The 17,797-nt window shown below is 46.6% G+C and overlaps 2 protein-coding genes and 1 long non-coding RNA gene across 3 annotated transcripts in view; 1 reads left to right on the forward strand and 2 right to left on the reverse strand.

Moving 5' to 3' along the window:
• The window catches only part of SLC31A2 (solute carrier family 31 member 2), a 989,995-nt gene that overhangs the window by 937,594 nt on the left and 34,604 nt on the right, over positions 1–17,797 (forward strand). The gene's annotated exons all lie outside the window — the stretch shown is intronic.
• Positions 2,063–3,876, reverse strand: LOC114588751 (P2Y purinoceptor 2-like). Its single transcript, XM_028714177.2, has one exon. The coding sequence runs from the start codon at positions 3,404–3,406 to the stop codon at positions 2,477–2,479; it is 930 nt and encodes a 309-aa protein (XP_028570010.2). The 5' UTR covers positions 3,407–3,876; the 3' UTR covers positions 2,063–2,476.
• On the reverse strand, positions 8,322–15,316 carry LOC144326179 (uncharacterized). Its single transcript, XR_013391355.1, has 2 exons — positions 14,179–15,316; positions 8,322–9,861 (listed from the first exon to the last, which is right to left on the reverse strand). It is a non-coding gene; the product is annotated as an uncharacterized LOC144326179 (long non-coding RNA).

Here is a 17,797-nt window from a genome sequence, read left to right on the forward strand (position 1 = left end):
AAAATGTATGTATGTATGTATGTATGTATGTATGTATGTATGTATTTAGATTATGATTATTATCAGACAGAAGCAGGTCACATTCTGACAGCAACTGTGCTGCAGCATTCTGCACCAACTGCAGCTTGCGAATCAAATACAAGGGAAGTTGTATGTAGAGTTGTTGCAGACCTGGCCCCATAACAGAGCCAGGTCTGCAGACCAAAGTGGGATTTCTTTGTGGGAAGTGGATTGCTGTTTCCCTTTCCCTCTCCTTCTGCACAACCAGATTGCAAACTGGTTTCTCTATGTACCCTACTGAGTAAAGATAAAGATGTTCTGCTTCCCCCTTTCACAATATTTGCCAATATAGGAGATAGTCAAACAGTGCTCCAGAGCCCTTATTTGCCAACCACCTGGCAAGTCTTAAAACTTAATAGGTATGCTGCTGATGCCTCACTTTTTAAAGAAAATATACCTGTGGTTAAAACTGGAGGTCACATTCATGTGGCAGTTTATTCCATTTCCCTATCTTAATTGTCACATTATATTTGAGCTTTCACGCAATGTAAAAGCCATTTCTGGGAAACAAATGGACTGTAGTTCATGTTTAGCGCTCACGTCTATGTTACCTGATTACAGAAAGTATCTCTATGCAGCCCTCTTAAAACAGAAAACTCAGAAGTAAAGAGAGGAAATTTGGGACAGCTTACCAGTTCCTTCCTGCCATTTTCATGGGAGAGTCACAGGGGAACAGAAGCAAGCTTGTGCAGACAGGGTGGGGGAGCAGCAATGTTGACCACCGATGTTCATTGGTGTGAATGAAATTTAGCATGACATGTCAGCATATTGGTCTAATGCAACGGGTACCACAGTGTGAAAGGAGTATTAGAAAACACGAGAGAGGAGCTAGCATTATAAGGAAGACTAATGCAATATTCCCCACTCCCCTAAGTCTCTTTACCCTCCAACTCAGAAACAGAAACTCTCATGAGTCTGTGTGTGCATATTATTAAAAATTTCACATTGAAAGCTGATTTCTGTTCCTTTTTCTTTGCTTATTTGTATCCTCTGACTTTATTTAGTTCGGCCTCAATGGCAGCAGATGGGCAGCTTTAAATTTCCACATATTTCAATAAATGTCTGTATACAGATAAAAAAAACACCAAAAGGCAACAAATACACTATGCAGCTGCAGCGAGTTAAGATCCCTATCAACTATACTTTAACACAGGAATATACCGTATTTTTCGCTCTATAAGACGCACCAGACCACAAGACGCACCTAGTTTTTGGAGGAGGAAAACAAGAAAAAAAAATATTCTGAATCTCAGAAGCCTGTACAGCAAGAGGGATCGCTGCGCAGTGAAAGCAGCAATCCCTCTTGCTGTTCTGGCTTCTGGGATAGCTGCGCAGCCTGCGTTCGCTCCCTAAGACACACACACATTTCCCCTTACTTTTTAGGAGGGAAAAAGTGAGTCTTATAGAGCAAAAAATACGGTATTTTTTGTTTATCAAGGTTGGGGTGTGTGTGTTAGTGTTTTGCTAAGAGATCCAAAACTGCACACACTTAGAGGATGTGTTGCTTGCTGCATGTTTGTGCCTGCCTTTTCCGCCCAGGAACTCAGGACTGTGGATCTTGTCTTCCCCTCCCCACTTTTTATGGTCACAGCAGCCCTGTGAGGTAGGCTAGGCTGAGAGTTGGTAATTCAGTCCCCAAAATTGTGAAACTGCTTTGCTTGTGGTTATTTATCAGGCAATTTGGGGTCTGGTAAAGGTAAAGGGACCCCTGACCATCAGGTCCAGTCGTGGCCGACTCTGGGGTTGCGGTGCTCATCTCGCTTTATTGGCCGAGGGAGCCGGCGCACAGCTTCCGGGTCACGTGGCCAGCATGACTAAGCCGCTTCTGGAGAACGAGAGCAGCACACGGAAACGCTGTTTACCTTCCCACCAGAGCGGTACCTATTTATCTATTTGCACTTTGACATGCTTTCAAACTGCTAGGTTGGCAGGAGAAGGGACCGAGCAACAGGAGATCACCCCGTCACGGGGATTCGAACTGCCAACCTTCTGATCGGCAAGTCCTAGGCTCTGTGGTTTAACCCACAGCGCCACCCACGTTCCATGGGGTCTGGTAGTTTGCTGTAAATATCACATGTTGCATTTAAGCTGCTTTTCTGGCTTTGTGTGTGTTTATTTTTCTTTTCATGATCTGTGAATGGCGCTATATCTTTCTACTTGCTTTTCTTCCCAGATGCTCATAGTTGTGTACATTATCCTCCCCACCTTCATATTTGCAACAGCCCTGAGAGGTAGGCTAGGCAGAATTAACATACGTATATAAGCAGCAGTTCTTGTCAATAGATTGCTGGCACAATCCACATACAGTTTATGTGGCTCAGATCCTGTCAGTATTCCTGCACCTGACAATGTCTAACATTGCTTACAACCCCATAGTGTTTTATTTTTTACCTTTCCTTTTCCGAAGCACATTTTCTCACTTGGACACCAATAATCCTCTTAGGGAATTGGAAAAGAGCCTGTGAAATTTCTCGTTGGCAAAGTTGTAGATGAAGGGATCCAGGCAACAGTTGACCATGCTGAAGACCAAAGAAATGTAATAGGTGACTTCTATGTGGTACAGAACCTTGCAGGACACGCCATAATATCTCACAATGGAAGCCATGGACCCACAGATGTGGAGGGGTGTGAAGCAGGTGGCAAAGATGACCAGGGCAATGGTGATCATCTGCTTCGACTTGGTCTTCATTACCTGGCCTCGGAGATTGGCTTGACTGATTTTAGCAATGTAGGCTCCCAACATCGCATAGGACACCAGAGAGATGGCAAAGGGAATGAGGAAGCAGAAGATCCCCAGGAAGATGCCATAGGCTAGGTAGAGATAGGTCAGCTCTGACTGGTAGATGCTCAGGCACTTGACCGAGTTGCCGATGACTGAAGTCTTGAGGAAGAAGAAGAGTGGAAGTCCCTGCAGGAAGAGGAAAGCCCAGAAGACCAAGACCAGCTTTTTCAAGGCAGACTTCTTCCTCCAGAAGGTCTTGGCGTTGTAGTGGACAATGGCTTGGTACCTGTGGATGCTGATGAGCATGAGGAAGTAGATGCTTCCATACAGATGGGTGCTGAGCAGGAAGACTTGAAGCTGGCAGACAAACTGCCCAAAGGGCCAGTGGTTTCCCAAGCTGAAATAGGCCACCATCAGTGGCATGACCGGAAGGACAATGATGTCTACCAAGGCCAGGTTGAACTGAAGCATGATGCCAGAATTCCAGCGCTTGATGGCAAACCAGAAGATCCAGAGGCTGATGCTGTTGAAGACCAACCCGCCCACTGAGACGATGCCCAAAATTACTGGGAGGGCAAAGTGGATCCCCTCTGGCTGGCATTGTGTCACGTTGGTGGTGTTCATTCGGTGAAGGAGACAGGCGGCCTAAGTAGAGTTGTCGGTACACGTTCCAGTTCAGAATACAGAGTCGGCAAGCAGGAGGAATGATAATTTGCTTGTGGTAGGTGAAGTCAGCTGCTAGCAGTGCCCTTCTGTCACAGCCCTGAAAGTGTGGCTGAGGTGGGGCCCTTCTCGCCTGCCCATTTCCTATTTTTCTCAGGGCTTCTTCTGAGTCAGTTTCACACCCAAAAGAAAGACTGAAACTTGTGTTGCTTCTCTTGCACAGAAATCTGGCACTGACACTTCAAGTCTTTCGGTTTTTGTTTTTATTTCAGGGAGTTTAACACTGAACTCTAAAAGCATGGGGCTGAGTCCATCTAAGGCCCCATCTGCATTATACGTACATTTAAAGCATCATCATACTACTTTAAACGTTCATGGCTTCCCCCAAAGAGTCCTGGGGACTGTAGCTTGTTGTTGAGAGTTGTTAGCGGACCCCCTATTCCCCCTCACAGAGCTGCAATTGCCAGTTTCCCAAGGAAAAGGATTGACTCTTAAAACATTATGGGAATGGCAGCTCTGCATGGGAAGTAGGGGGTTTCCTAAGAACTCTCAGCATTCTGAACAAACTACAGTTCCCAGAATCCTTTTGGCAGGGAAGCCATGACTGTTTACAACGATGTGATACTGTTTTAAATGTACAGCGCTGAAAACACCTGTCATCCTAAAAGTAATAAGTCCCTTTAATAAATGTTTTGTAATGTTTTTTTAATGATGTTTTTGTACACTGTACTGATATTTCAGTACTGTACATAAATGATGGTATATAAATACAAATTAAATAAACAAGCTAGCCAAGTACAGTGGTACCTCGGGTTAAGAACTTAATTCATTCTGCAGGTCCGTTCTTACCCTGAAACTGTTCTTAACCTGAAGCACCACTTTAGCTAATGGGGCCTCCCGCTGCCACCGCACCGCCAGAGCACGATTTCTGTTCTCATCCTGAAGCAAAGTTCTTAACCCAAGGTACTATTTCTTGGTTAGCAGAGTCTGTAACCTGAAGCATCTGTAACCCGAGGTACCACTGTACACTGATTGCACTAGGCCTGATCTGGCCAAATGGCTCTGTTTTGCTTTCATTGTCAGAGGCAATAGATCTCTGAGTATACCCGTTGCCAGGAATTGCAAGTGGGGAGAGCACTCTTGGACTTCAGTCCTGCTTGTGGACTTCCTGTTGGAGTATATGGCTGGCCACTACAAGAACAGAATGCTGGACTAGCCGGGCCACTTTGTTTGACCCTCTTTCAGCTCCATCAAAGCTGGTGGCTATGGCTACCTCTTGTGGATAGTGAGTTCCATCCTGTGTAGAGTGAAGAAGTACTTTCTTTTGCCCTGAATTTCCCAACATTTCAGCTTCATTGGATGCCCTTGGGTTCTGGTACCCAAGGGATGTTCACCATTAAATGTCACCTGAGTTGAATTTCTCCTCCATCCCTACCTGTGATTACTAATGACACAGTGCAGTGTCAAAATTGCACTTGATTACAACCATTCCCCTGTGCGTCCACGCTTCTTCTCAATTGCTCAGGTCCCAATGCATAGAATCATAGAATTGTAGTGCTGCAAAGCTGGAAATTTGTAAATTTCCAGCTTTTTTTTAGGATGCGGGTGGCGCTGTGGGTAAAAGCCTCAGCGCCTAGGGCTTGCCGATCGAAAGGTTGGCGGTTCGAATCCCCGCGGCGGGGTGCGCTCCCGTTGCTCGGTCCCAGCGCCTGCCAACCTAGCAGTTCGAAAGCACCCCCAGGTGCAAGTAGATAAATAGGGACCGCTTACTGGCGGGAAGGTAAACGGCATTTCCGTGTGCGGCTCTGGCTCGCCAGAGCAGTGATGTCACGCTGGCCACGTGACCCGGAAGTGTCTCCGGACAGCGCTGGCCCCCGGCCTCTTGAGTGAGATGGGCGCACAACCCTAGAGTCTGTCAAGACTGGCCCGTACGGCAGGGGTACCTTTACCTTTACCTTTTTAAAGCTGGAAGGGACCACAAGGGTCATTCTAGTCCAACCCCCCGCAATGCAGGAGGCTTTTGCCCAACATGGCGCCCAAACCAATGACCCTGAGATTAAGAGTCTCATATTCCACCAGCTGATCTACCCCAGTGCAGATGGAGAGACTGAAGTCCTAAGTACCAGCAAAGATGGCGGTGCCCATTGGGACCGGTAGGGCAGGAGACAGGGATCCCTGGTGGCGCCGGAGCTAATGAGTGGCAGAGTCAACTCATTCTACTTCTGTTCCTATCCTCCTTCCTGCTGAGTTCACTTATTTACTTACTTATTGCACTAATAATCCATGCTTTTCTCCAAGGAGCTCAAGGTGGCATATGTGGCTCTCCCCCTTTTCATGTAAACCCCACAACAACCCTGGGAGACAGGTTAGACTGGGAGGCAGTGACTGGCCCAAGGCCACCCAGTGAGCTTCATGGCTGTGTGGGGGATTTGAACCCTGGTCTCCCCCAGCTCCCAGCCTGACACTCTAACCCATTTGTAGGCAACCTAAGGCCCGGGGGCCAGATGCGGCCCAATTGCCTTCTAAATCCGGTCCGCGGACAGTACAGGAATCAGCGTGTTTTTACATGAGTAGAATGTCTCCTTTTATTTAAAATGCATCTCTGGGTTATTTGTGAGGCATAGGAATTCGTTCACTCCCCCCCCCCCAATATAGTCCAGCCTCCCACAAGGTCTGAGGGACGGTGGACCAGCCCCCTGCTGAAAAAGTTTGCAGACCCCTGCTCTAACCACTTCACCACAGTGTCTCTCCAGTTCTACAGGGGCAGCACTAAGGAGGAGGAAGCTGATAGGCATTGTCTGCCCCAGACAGGTTTTAAATAGGCAGGCAGGCAGGCAACAGCTAGCTAAGAGCAAGCTGAGGGTAGATGGAGTATAGGGCACTGCCCCATTTGTCCTAACAGAGCAAACTCGGCAGCACACAGTTCTCACCCTGTTTTGCGTTGTGAAGCATGCGAACCATGCCCCACAGTGGAGGGGATATTTCTTATACAATTAAGCTTAGTTAATAATCCAAAGTATTCCCACACTTAGTGATGTATGGAAGTGAGAGCTGGACCATTAAGAAGGTTGATCGCCGAAGAATTGATGCTTTTGAATTATGGTGCTGGAGGAGACTCTTGAGAGTCCCATGGACTGCAAGAAGATCAAACGCATCCATTCTTAAGGAAATCAGACCTGAGTGCTCACTGGAAGGACAGATCGTGAAGTTGAGGCTCCAATACTTTGGCCACCTCATGAGAAGAGAAGACTCCCTGGAAAAGACCCTGATGTTGGGAAAGATGGAGGGCACAAGGAGAAGGGGACGACAGAGGATGAGATGGATGGATAGTGTTCTCGAAGCTACAAACATGAGCCTGACCAAACTGCGGGAGGCGGTGGAAGACAGGAGTGCCTGGCGTGCTCTGGTCCATGGGGTCACGAAGAGTCGGACACGACTAAACGACTAAACAACAACAACAACATTCCCACACTGGCCTTGTATAAATATTCCTCATTGACTCAGCACTTTATTTCTATGCTTCTGTTTATTGGTAGCTGGTCTTGTCGTGCTTCTTTGCACTTTGTATGATTTAAATTAAAATTGCTAAAAAATTAAATTAAGAAGAAAGTGACCTGGAAAACATCTCCTGTGAGCTGAGCCAAGCCTGCGGCTTATGCAAGTAGCTCTGAGAATGGGTTAAGCCAGGTTGGGGAAACCTCAGGACCGGGGGCCACACATGTGTCCTTCCAGGGCTTTCTATCTGGCCCTCAGCACTCTCCCCAGGCCACGCCCCTTGTTGCTCCTATTTTGCCCCTGAATGTTTCTGTTTGACTGGAATGTGTCTTTGAATCCTCTTCATGCCTCTTGCTTGTCTAGATCGAGGATAGGGGTGTGTGTTTGTGTGAGAGAGTGGAAGGGAAAATATACCGTATTTTTTGCTCTATGACTCACTTTCCCCCTCCTAAAATATAAGGGGAAATGTGTGTGCATCTTATGGAGTGAATGCAGGCTGCACAGCTATCCCAGAAGCCAGAACAGCAAGAGGGATTGCTGCTTTCACTGCACAGCGATCCCTCTTGCTGTTCTGGCTTCTGGGATTCAGAATTTTTTCCCTCTTGTTTTCCTCCTCCAAAAACTAGGTGCGTGTTATGGTCTGGTGCATCTTATAGAGCGAAAAATACGATACATTAAGCGCTCCACCTGCTTTTGCCTGGCATGTGGCCCTTGGAAGATTGCCTGGAAGGGGATTGGCCCTTGGGCTGAAAAAGCTTTCCACCTCTGGGTTAAAGAGTGAAACACTGAGCTCCTGGTGAGCCTTGGGTGGTGGTCAATCAGGTGTTCAACAAGCTATCTGTTTGGGTTGATTACCTGGGAGTGCAAGTACTTTGAAGGTCACGGTAGATGGTTAGTGGATTGCAATCATTATTGGGGAGTGGGGCACAGATCATATTCTTTGAAGTTTTCACGAGAAAGGAGGGTGAGCTCTCTGTAGGTGGCGGGAGCAGATCTTCTACTTAGGGGCAGTCACCTGAACCCTTTGGCCTATTGCTGCAAAAAAGACTCCTAGACGAATCTCCAACTCCCCTCAATCAACCAGACCTTAGTGAGGGTGCACAATTTAATTATTGGCCCCAACATACTTCCAGTTCTTAGCTGGAGAGCCATTGTGGCTTCCAGTCCTGACATGAGCTGTGCAGTACTTAAGTACGAAGTACTTAATTTATTAAATAAATAAAGAGTTGACCTTTAAAAATATTGGCAAGATTTGGGGGGGGGGCTGCATTCCCCCCCCCCCATGTATGCATGCACAAATTCCTCATTATCAGCTTTCACAAGTCAGAAATTTCAGATCCCTCACCCGTTGCAAGCTAAAACAACCAGGGATTGTCTGCCATAATCACTAGCAGGTTTATTGTAGTGTAAGGTTCCACCTGACCATGAGGCCTCTGTCCAGTGAAAGTTTACTGTACAATAAATGCATTCTCCTTTATAGTGTGACAAGAAGACTTCCATTCTCACTTTTAAGCTTTCAGATGAGAAATGTCAAAGTGCTAAGTCTGTACTGGTTCATACTTTGATTCACATCGTTTCTGCAACCACACAGCCTCTTTCAGCTTGGAATCCTTCCCACTATTTCTAGTGTTTAGTGTATGTGTGCCGTTGCTTATGTAGCCGAAACAGCACCACCCAAACACAGGAGGGAGGTATCAGCAGCCTTGGGAGAACTCAAAGCCTGCAGAAGTACAAGTATCTTTTAGAGAGAGGGATCCTAATGGGGGAACCCGCAAAAAACCCTCAGCAAGGATGGAGTGTGTTTGGTGGACACAGGAAACCGGTTATTGAAGTATGGGAACAAAGAAGTGAGTAGGGGAATGTAATGGAATCACTGGGACCCTGAAGAGCAGCGCTCTATGGGCCCCTCTAGACCTGGGTTTTATTGCAAGTGTATTCTGCAATGTGTTCTTGACACAAAAAGAGTGCATTAGTGATGGGTATCTTTCTGCCTTAGTTTGTTCTGAGATGTGCTCCCAATGGCACCACATTTTGGTTGTCCAGAGCAGGGTGGGGACTATAGAGCAACAAAACCAGAACATTTGTGAGCATGAAAAGTTCTGGGATTTCAGAAGGAAGTTATGGGACACGCACAGATGAGAAATGAAGCCATGTGGCCACCCCATAACTTTTCACAGGTGGCAGAAAGCATTGAAAGCAGATTTGCTTATGGCCACTCCACTAGCATTATGAGAACAAATAATCATGGATGTACAATGAAAAGGCTGTCTGGAAGGGCCCTGCCCTGCCACGTTTTCTCACAGGTCCTTCCAAACGTTGCTTGTCCTTTACATTTGCCAACAGTTCCTCAATCTAGCCCTCAAACCTGGGACCCAAATGCGGGTGGACTGATGCTGAATTCACATATTGTACCCTGTCTTAGATACAGAGTGCACCAGACCAGTGGCAGCAGAGGGAAGGGCGGACAATATTCAGACGAATGATGGAGCTGGTAGGCTATTGTTTGCAAGAGCAGCAGAAATAATCCTGTCTCACTTCTGCCACCGTTTGCTCTTGCGATGGGTGGGTTTGTCTCTCATTTCCATTTCCTCTTTTAGTCTCAGCTGCTTGGGAACAATCAAGCACCATGAGCCACAAGAAGGAAAAGCTGGAGGGGAGCTCCAAAAAGTCCATCTTGTCCATGGGATGCTCCTGACTTGGTTGCTGGAAGATGGAAGGTATTCGTGGTCGTGATCGGCATGAAAATGTTCTTGTGTTCCTTGCAGTCAGTTGCTCTGCTGAGTCCCCTTGTGGCCCCCAAGGGGAGTCCTTATACCTTCCTGAGGATTCTGCCTGGCTTCCTCCAGTCTTTGTACCGGTCCCTCCGCGGTGGGTAAACCAGCGGCTGAGAAAAGCCTGAGTGGTTCATCCATGAGGAACGGCTGAAAAAAAGCAAAAGGGTGTAAATATATAAGGAACTGACTTACCAAAAATAAGGTGAAATATTGAAGAAAGATAAAAGGTAAAAAAAAGTGATTATAGAAATGCTAAGAATTTGGTAAGATGTATGGAAGTCAGATGTATGGGACGCTGGTGGCGCAGTGGGTTAAACCACAGAGCCTAGGACTTGCCAATCAGAAGGTTGGCGGTTTGAATCCCCGCAACGGGGTGAGCTCCTGTTGCTCGGTCCCTGCTCCTGCCAACCTAGCAGTTTGAAAGCACGTCAAAGTGCAAGTAGATAAATAGGTACCACTCTGGCGGGAAGGTAAACGGCGTTTCCGTGCGCTGCTCTGGTTCACCAGAAGCGGCTTAGTCATGCTGGTGACATGCCCCGGAAGCTGTACGCCGGCTCCCTCGGCCAATAAAGCGAGATGAGCGCTGCAACCCCAGAGTCGGCCACGACTGGACCTAATGGTCAGGGGTCCCTTTAACTTTACCTTTATGGAAGTCAGAAAGAGGGAGGGAAGGAGGTTGATGCTCTGTTAGATCAATGTATTGGGATATGGAATTATGTAACAAAATGTGAATATGAAAAAATGGAAAACTTAATAAAAATTATTATGGGGAAAAAAGCAAAAAAGCAAAAGGAGAACATCAAGAAGAGCCCTGCTGGAATGATGCTCTAGTTGGCTACTAGTTTCCAGTTCCTTCTTTGCACAAAAGTTCAAAATGCAACTTAGTCAGACCACTGCTATTTTCACCTAAGATTCAAGAAAGTGGACTCTCCTTCACTGGAAGTTTTTAAACAGAGATTGGGCAGCCATTTGTCAGGGATGCTTTAGCTGTGATTCTTTCATTGCAGGGGGTTGAACTAGATGGCCCTTGAGATTCCCTTCCAGCCTTACAATTCTGTGGTTCTATGGTTCCAAGCACATCCCACCACATTTAGGTTGCACAATTAAAGCTGATTTGGCACCTTTTGCAAAACCCACTTGCCTGAAATCAGACTTTTTGCAATAAAGTAACAGATGTAAAAATGCCCTGGAAATTGTTGGATAACAATTGCTTGAGGCAACATCATCGAATCTCCCTGGAAACCAATTCATTCAAATGCCATATAAGCCGCCTGCCAACTTTGGCCAAAGGATCAGGAAGATGGCAGTAAACTTGTAAAAAAAAGAAAACTTAAATGAGAATCAAAGAGAATATTCCCTGAACCCCAAATTAGGTAAACAAGTGAGCTTTTTTGGCAATTTTTTAAAAAAAGTTTTCGCGCTTTTTGAGTTTTTGAGCCAAAAATGACACCGCCGACATGGGTTGCCATACACCTGGATTTTCCCAGACAGTTTAGCAATTTCTGCTTCCGACTGCAGTATTCCAGATATGTCTGGGAAATTCTGGATGTGTGGCAACCCTGTGGGCATGACGGCAGGGGCCTTCTCCTGCTGTTGCTGCCCATCAACTGAGGGCTCATTCACACTTCCATTTATAATTATAATTATTATTATTATTATTATTATTATTATTATTATTATTATTAATCATTTATACCCCGCCCATCTGGCTGGGTTTCCCCAGCCACTCTTCCAATAAAACACTGAAATACAATAATCTATTAAACATTAAAAGCTTCCCTAAACAGGGCTGCCTTTAGATGTCTTCTAAAAGTTTGGTAGTTATTTTTCTCTTTGACATCTGGTGGGAGGATGTTCCACAGGGTGGGTGCCACTACCGAGAAGGCCCTCTGCCTGGTTCCCTGTAACTTGGCTTCTCGCAGCGAGGGAACCGCCAGAAGGCCCTCGGTGCTGGACCTCAGCGTCCGGGCAGAATGATGGGGGTGGAGATGCTCCTTCAGGTATACTGGACTGAGGCTGTTTGTCCTTTGATTCCTAGTCACGGGTCTGAGATGTTTATCTTTTGCCCCACCGCTTTCCCCACAAATACCCACTGTTTACTGCTGATACGGAAGAAACCTAAATCAGCAGAAAACCCGGTCGACTTTCGCTCTGATTCAGCAGTAAACCAAGGGTTTTCCTGGGGAAAGTGGGAGGGCAAAAAAACACACAAAAAAACCTATTGGACACGTGTTTAGAAACCAAAGGACAAACAGAAGTTAGAGGCATATGATGATACACAGCTTCATTTAGCAGTACAGTGGTACCTCAGGTTACATACGCTTCAGGTTACAGACTCCGCTAACCCAGAAATAGTACCTCGGGTTAAGAACTTTGCTTCAGATGAGAACAGAAATCACGCAGTGGTGGCGTGGTGGCAGCGGGAGGCCCCATTAGCTAAAGTTAAGAACAGTTTCAGGTTAAGAACGGACCTCCGGAATGAATTAAGTTCTTAACTTGAGGTTCAAGGAGTGGGGCAGAGCTTCCCTCTCAACATAGCGTTGTTGTTGTTGTTGTTGTTGTTGTATTCATATCCCACATTTCCCCTAGACTCAAGGCAGCTTACACAAATGAAAGCCAATGATTTTTACACTTGTTCTTATCCAAAAGGCTGAGAAGCTATTGAAACCCAGTGGGTTTTCTTTAAGACTCATGATGGCAGGTGCTGCACAACTGCCCAGCTGCCCACCGCAGTGGACACTTCTCCATTCTAGTCCCCAGCATACTTCCATACTGGGAGAAGTCTAAAAAGCCATAGAAACAGACTAGAAAGCAAATAGACTTGTCCCTGCTCCACAGAGAGCTCCCTCACTACAAGCATAGCTACAGGAAGGTGATAAGGAAGACTATACAGTATTCTCTATTGAAGAAGACTCTTGCCTTTCTCCTGCCACTTTGTAGCATCCATGGAAATTAATAAAATATGTGGCTCTTCAGAAGAATGTTTTCTAGCTCAAACAGTGCATGGAGTGTTGCTTTGGTTTGGCCAGGCTTTCCTGGAGTCAGCTCTTGCTGCGACCCACCTGAGATGGGCTTGCAACCCACCTGGTGGTCTTGACCCACTGTCTGAAAAGCTATGCTCTGCACTGATCAGCAGTGGCTGAGGGCTTCTAGGGTTTCAGATGAGGGCCTCCCTCTCCCAGCTCTGTCTGGAGACACCAGGGACTGAACCTGGGACCTTCTGCATGCAAAGTGGGTGCTCTGCTTCTGAGCACCCTTCCCCTCCTTGAGATCATTTAGCCAACTTGCAACATTCACAGCCTGGTGATTATGGATTTCATTTTTCCTGCCAACCTTTTGACTCAGTGGTGGTGGACTGTTTTTCATTAGAGTAAAATTACCAGTACTTTTCAGGAGGGATTCAAGTGCATACAGTTTAATTTAGATTTGTGCAATTAAAACTCTCTGTCACACTAGCTTAACGATTTCACCCCTTTCATCAGACTATTTGCAGTTACAAACATTGCAAGGAAAAGCACTGAAAACTGGGCTGGCCAAAGGAGGTCCCTTCTAGGTTGGTGGTCCCTGGTCCATCCCCCCCCCCCCCAGCAATATACCATGGACATAATAGTACATTAGTGGTGGATTTATACTGCACCATCCACACATCATTCTGCTTTGTTAGTTGTTCTGCAAGACTTCCCCAATGTCACCACATTATTGCCATCTTGTGCTATAGTGCAGCAAAGGTGTGACACCCCGCCCCTCGGGAACATTTGTAGTATAAAAAGTTACAGGTTTCAGCAGGAAGTTGCGGAACATGCACCAATGGGAAGCACAGAAGCATGTCTGCCCAAAAACTTTTGCAAATGGTATTGAAAGCAGGATTGTGTATATCCATCCTGATGCCACCATGAGCACAAATCATCATGAATGCACAATTAAAAGGATGCCTGGTGCAGGAGGCTTGAAAGGACGAAGACGTGTAAACACCCTGCAAGCAAATCAGAATGAATGCAAGATGCATGCTCATTGCCCTAGTGCTGCTCTGCAAACAAATCCGAACAAATGCTCAATAAAGACTGGACATGGTCTAACCCCACTGTAAGCTGTTTGCAAGCAAAGCAGGATGAATGCTCAATAAACATGCTGTCTGGAAGTAATCTGGGGTGTCAAAACCAGGGTTAGGTGGCTTCATTGTTTCAGATGAATTAACACAGACCATTGTGATATTGCGTGCATCCGTAGCACCAGTACATGCTGGCAGTCAAAAATTCTGCCACCCAGTTCTGTCACACAGACAAGAGTGTGCAGACAGAGAGCCTCAGGGGGAGACAAGAGCCCTAGTTCAGTGGCAGAGCACATGTTCGGCATGCAAAATGTTTCACGTGCACACACACTCTCACATGCAAACGCAGACACCTATGTTTTGGTGTGCTGGATGAATCCTCTCTTGCCTTTATACTTCAGCATTAATCAACTTACCTGGATGACCAGAGAGGCCCAGCTTGCTTCTTGGGTTTGGTCGCCTGCTTCTGGTACTCCATCCAGCCGCTGACAAGCTCGTGGATGATCATCAGATAAAGGAGGAAGATGAGGATGGCCGGGTCCATTTGGGGCACTTCTGGGTCTGCTTCATTGGGCCCGGGGGACATGGATGCAACGGAGCAAAAGGCAGAGGAGGGATAATTCTTGTCTGCTCTTCCGTCTCTGTCTGGCAAACAGGAGGAGTGGGGATGCAAAAGCAGCTGTCATAAATGATGGCTTGCTGGCTGGGACCGTGCAGAGTGATTTACTGCTGTTGGAGGCAGGAGGCAGGTGCTTTCCATGCCGCTGAGCAGCTCTGATGTGGCCACACATGCTGTCTCCGTCTGCCCCTCTGCCTCCACCACCATCTCTCGTCTGTCCGCAGGCTGGCTCCTGTCCTCCGCACTGGTGCTATTTACTGCATCGTTCTGCGGATGCCTGTGCAGGCAGACGCAAGAACAAAGGAGCGTTTTGCATGTTTCTTGAGACACAAAACAAGCTTGTCTCCAGATCAATCCATTGGGAGGAGCAGGGGCAGAAAAAGCACCGGTTAGCTGCCTCCCTTACGGTGCTGCAGGGGTCCAAAGCCAGCTTATCAGGAGGACCTAGACTTCTACGGACATTAGCTTTCTGCAAATATTGTGCAGAGGGGTAGCCATGTTCGTCTCTTGCAGCAAAAACTACAGAGTCTTAAAGACTAATGAAGGTTTGGGAAACGGAGTTCTTATAAGAAGAATGGCTACGTTTCCAGATTCACCACCGAGGCAGGAAAACGCTGGCATTATTCTCTCGCCTCTCTGTGTGTTTGGTATGGTGATCGCCTAAACAATGTACTGCGAGTTTAAATCTGGCTTTGTTCACACCCTTACACCCACAGATTCAGTCAAACTCCTGAGTCTTGCTCCAGTCTTACTTTTGACTGTCTAATAAGGATTGAGAAGAAATTCAGTTCAGTTTGCATTTAATTTGCACTTTTCAAAACAATTCAGGAGCTGGAACATAGCAATTCTTCAAAATTTACAGCTCCTTGAATTTTGCAATGCAGTTCTCTAGCCAGGTAAAGAATGTGAAAATGGATAAACTGAAGTAAACTGCACATTAAAATGCATAATTGCTTAAAATAACATCCGAAAGTGCATTATATTAAGCAAAATTGCTTGTCATAGTGTATAGTAGGTCAAACTGCATATAATAATTTGTACATTAGGAGAAATTTGCACTAAATTGCTGATAAATTTTCATGAGGCCTTAAAAAAAAAAAGGAAGGAAATTGCAAAGTGATGTGAAAGTGTGGAGAATTGAATTTAAGACTGGAAACATGGGGAACTGGGAGAAACCAAAATTGATGAAGCTGCCCATCCCTACTTCCTAATGATTATATTGGCATTCTTTATTCAAAATGCTCTAGGAGAAGGAATAGGTTATAAAATAGAATTTTACATAAAGTTACCAGATTTTTTTCACTGAATCCAGGGACACAATATATATATATAATTTTTTCAAAAAAAGAGAGAGGGGAATAGTTATGGGAAAAAAATAAAGAAGCAATATCTTCTCTTCTGTGGTCTCCTCTGTTGCGTGGCCTTCCTCTGGGTCCCGGCCTTTCTTGGAGCACTAGCCGTGCTTCCCCCCTCCCTCCCTCCCTCCCTCCCTCCCTCCCTCTCCCTCCTTGCACTGCGATCCCCTACAGGCTTACTAAGGAGTAAGCGTTAGCAGAAACCCCCTCCTCCTGCTGCTGCCCTGCCCACCTGTCTGGGCATCTGCTGCATAGACATTGTCCGGTGGTGCGCCCAGTCATTGGTTCCGGGGCTGAGCCGGTGGCGAGCGAGAGGGAGGAGGCACACTTGGGCCAGATCAGCTCGTCTCCTGCTCGCCTCTCATCTGCAATGGCCAACGACGAGCTAGCTGACAAGCTGAGCCACTGCTTGCAAGTTGAGGAGCACAATGGCAAAGCCGAGCAGCAGCCACAGCCGCCCAAGCACCACCTGGAGGCCAGTGAGAGCCCGAGCTGCCGGTGTTGGACAGTGGCATCAACCGCAAGCTGAGCGCCAAGTTGCAGTGACCCCTGCGCAGCTCTCACCCAGCGGTGGTGCCTAGCAGCGTGTCTTCAGCTCCTACACCGAGTCCCCATATGATGTGTCTTATGCGCAACACATCATATGGGGACTTCCAGAGAGGAAAAATGGCGGGTACCATGGCAGTGAGCAGCTCCTGAAGCCAACCGCAGCCAACTGCGCTACCAGGCTGGCTCCGGGCTGCTGAGACTGCTGCTGCCACTGCTGCCACATTTTCCGGGGACATTAGATGAAATCCGGGGATGGAATTTGTCCAGGGAGAAATTTTCAAATCCGGGGACTGTCCCCGGAAAACGGGGACATCTGGTAACCCTAGTTTTACATGGAAATTAGTTCCAACCCAAGAGAGCTTTGCCTGTTTAGGAGAACATGTTGCATCAAGCCACTTGTTATATAAAAGAAAACAGTCTAACTATGTACACACCATTACAAATGCCATACCTATAGTGTGTATGAAAGAGTTAAGGCCTTTGCTATAATAGTCTTCTGCAGTATAAACTGTAAGCATCAATACCTAAGTAGTTTGGTACAGCTGTATCTATTGTGGTATGCACATGTTCATGTGCTGGCTACTTCAGGAAAACTTGAATGTACATGTGTATATTATTATATTTATAATAATGCACTTATAATAATGTGTATAACAATGCAGGTAATATGCAGAAAGGGACACGGGTGGCGCTGTGGTCTAAACCACTGAGCCTCTTGGGCTTGCCGATCAGAAGGTCAGCGGTTTGAATCCCCAGCTCCTGCCAACCTAGCAATTCAAAAGCACGTCAAAAGTGCAAGTAGATAAATAGATACCTCTCCGGCAGGAAGGTAAACGGCATTTCCGTGCGCTGCTCTGATTTCACCAGAAGCGGCTTAGTCATGCTGGCCACATGACCCGGAAAAACTGTCCGCGGACAAACACTGGCTCCCTCGGCCTATAGAGCGAGATGAGCGCTGCAACCCCAGAGTCGTCTGCGACTGGACTTAACTGTCCTTTACCTTTACCTTAATATGCAGAAATTGTTTGAGTGGAGCCAGTGTAGGGAATGAGTTGCTTCTCACTGATATCTAGTACAGGGCAGGAATGTGGGGGGCAGGGAAGTCTGTGTGGATAAGCTGGACACAGAGTTTTTTTTAAAAAAAACCCACTGCTACTCCAGATGCTGGCTGCATTTAAAACACACAAATCTCCCCACCGCCACTACCAATTAATCTTGGGAACTGTAGCTTTCTTAAAGTTGCTCAGAATTGTAGCTTTGTGAAGATAAGTTACACTTCACAAGATTCTCTGGGGTAAGCATTTTGCTTAAACATGCCAGATTCTTGTAAGGCTTGCAGCGTACTTGGAAGGTTTGTTCAGTTATTATGCCCAATAATGGAACGGGGAGGCGGGACTCAGAGACAATTGTTTAGCTGAGGCAATACAGAGCCCCAGGCGACACTTGCAGACCCTTCCCATATGTTCAGCAATGTGCGTAATAGGAAGGTACACCCTGAGGTTTTGCTCTTCC

Source organism: Podarcis muralis, chromosome Z (assembly GCF_964188315.1).
Source record: "Podarcis muralis chromosome Z, rPodMur119.hap1.1, whole genome shotgun sequence".
Classification (NCBI taxonomy): domain Eukaryota; kingdom Metazoa; phylum Chordata; class Lepidosauria; order Squamata; family Lacertidae; genus Podarcis; species Podarcis muralis.

Bases quoted from the DNA above. Each gene is read 5' to 3' on its own strand.
- LOC114588751 (XM_028714177.2), bottom strand. From the start codon at position 3,406: ATGAACACCACCAACGTGACACAATGCCAGCCAGAGGGGATCCACTTT.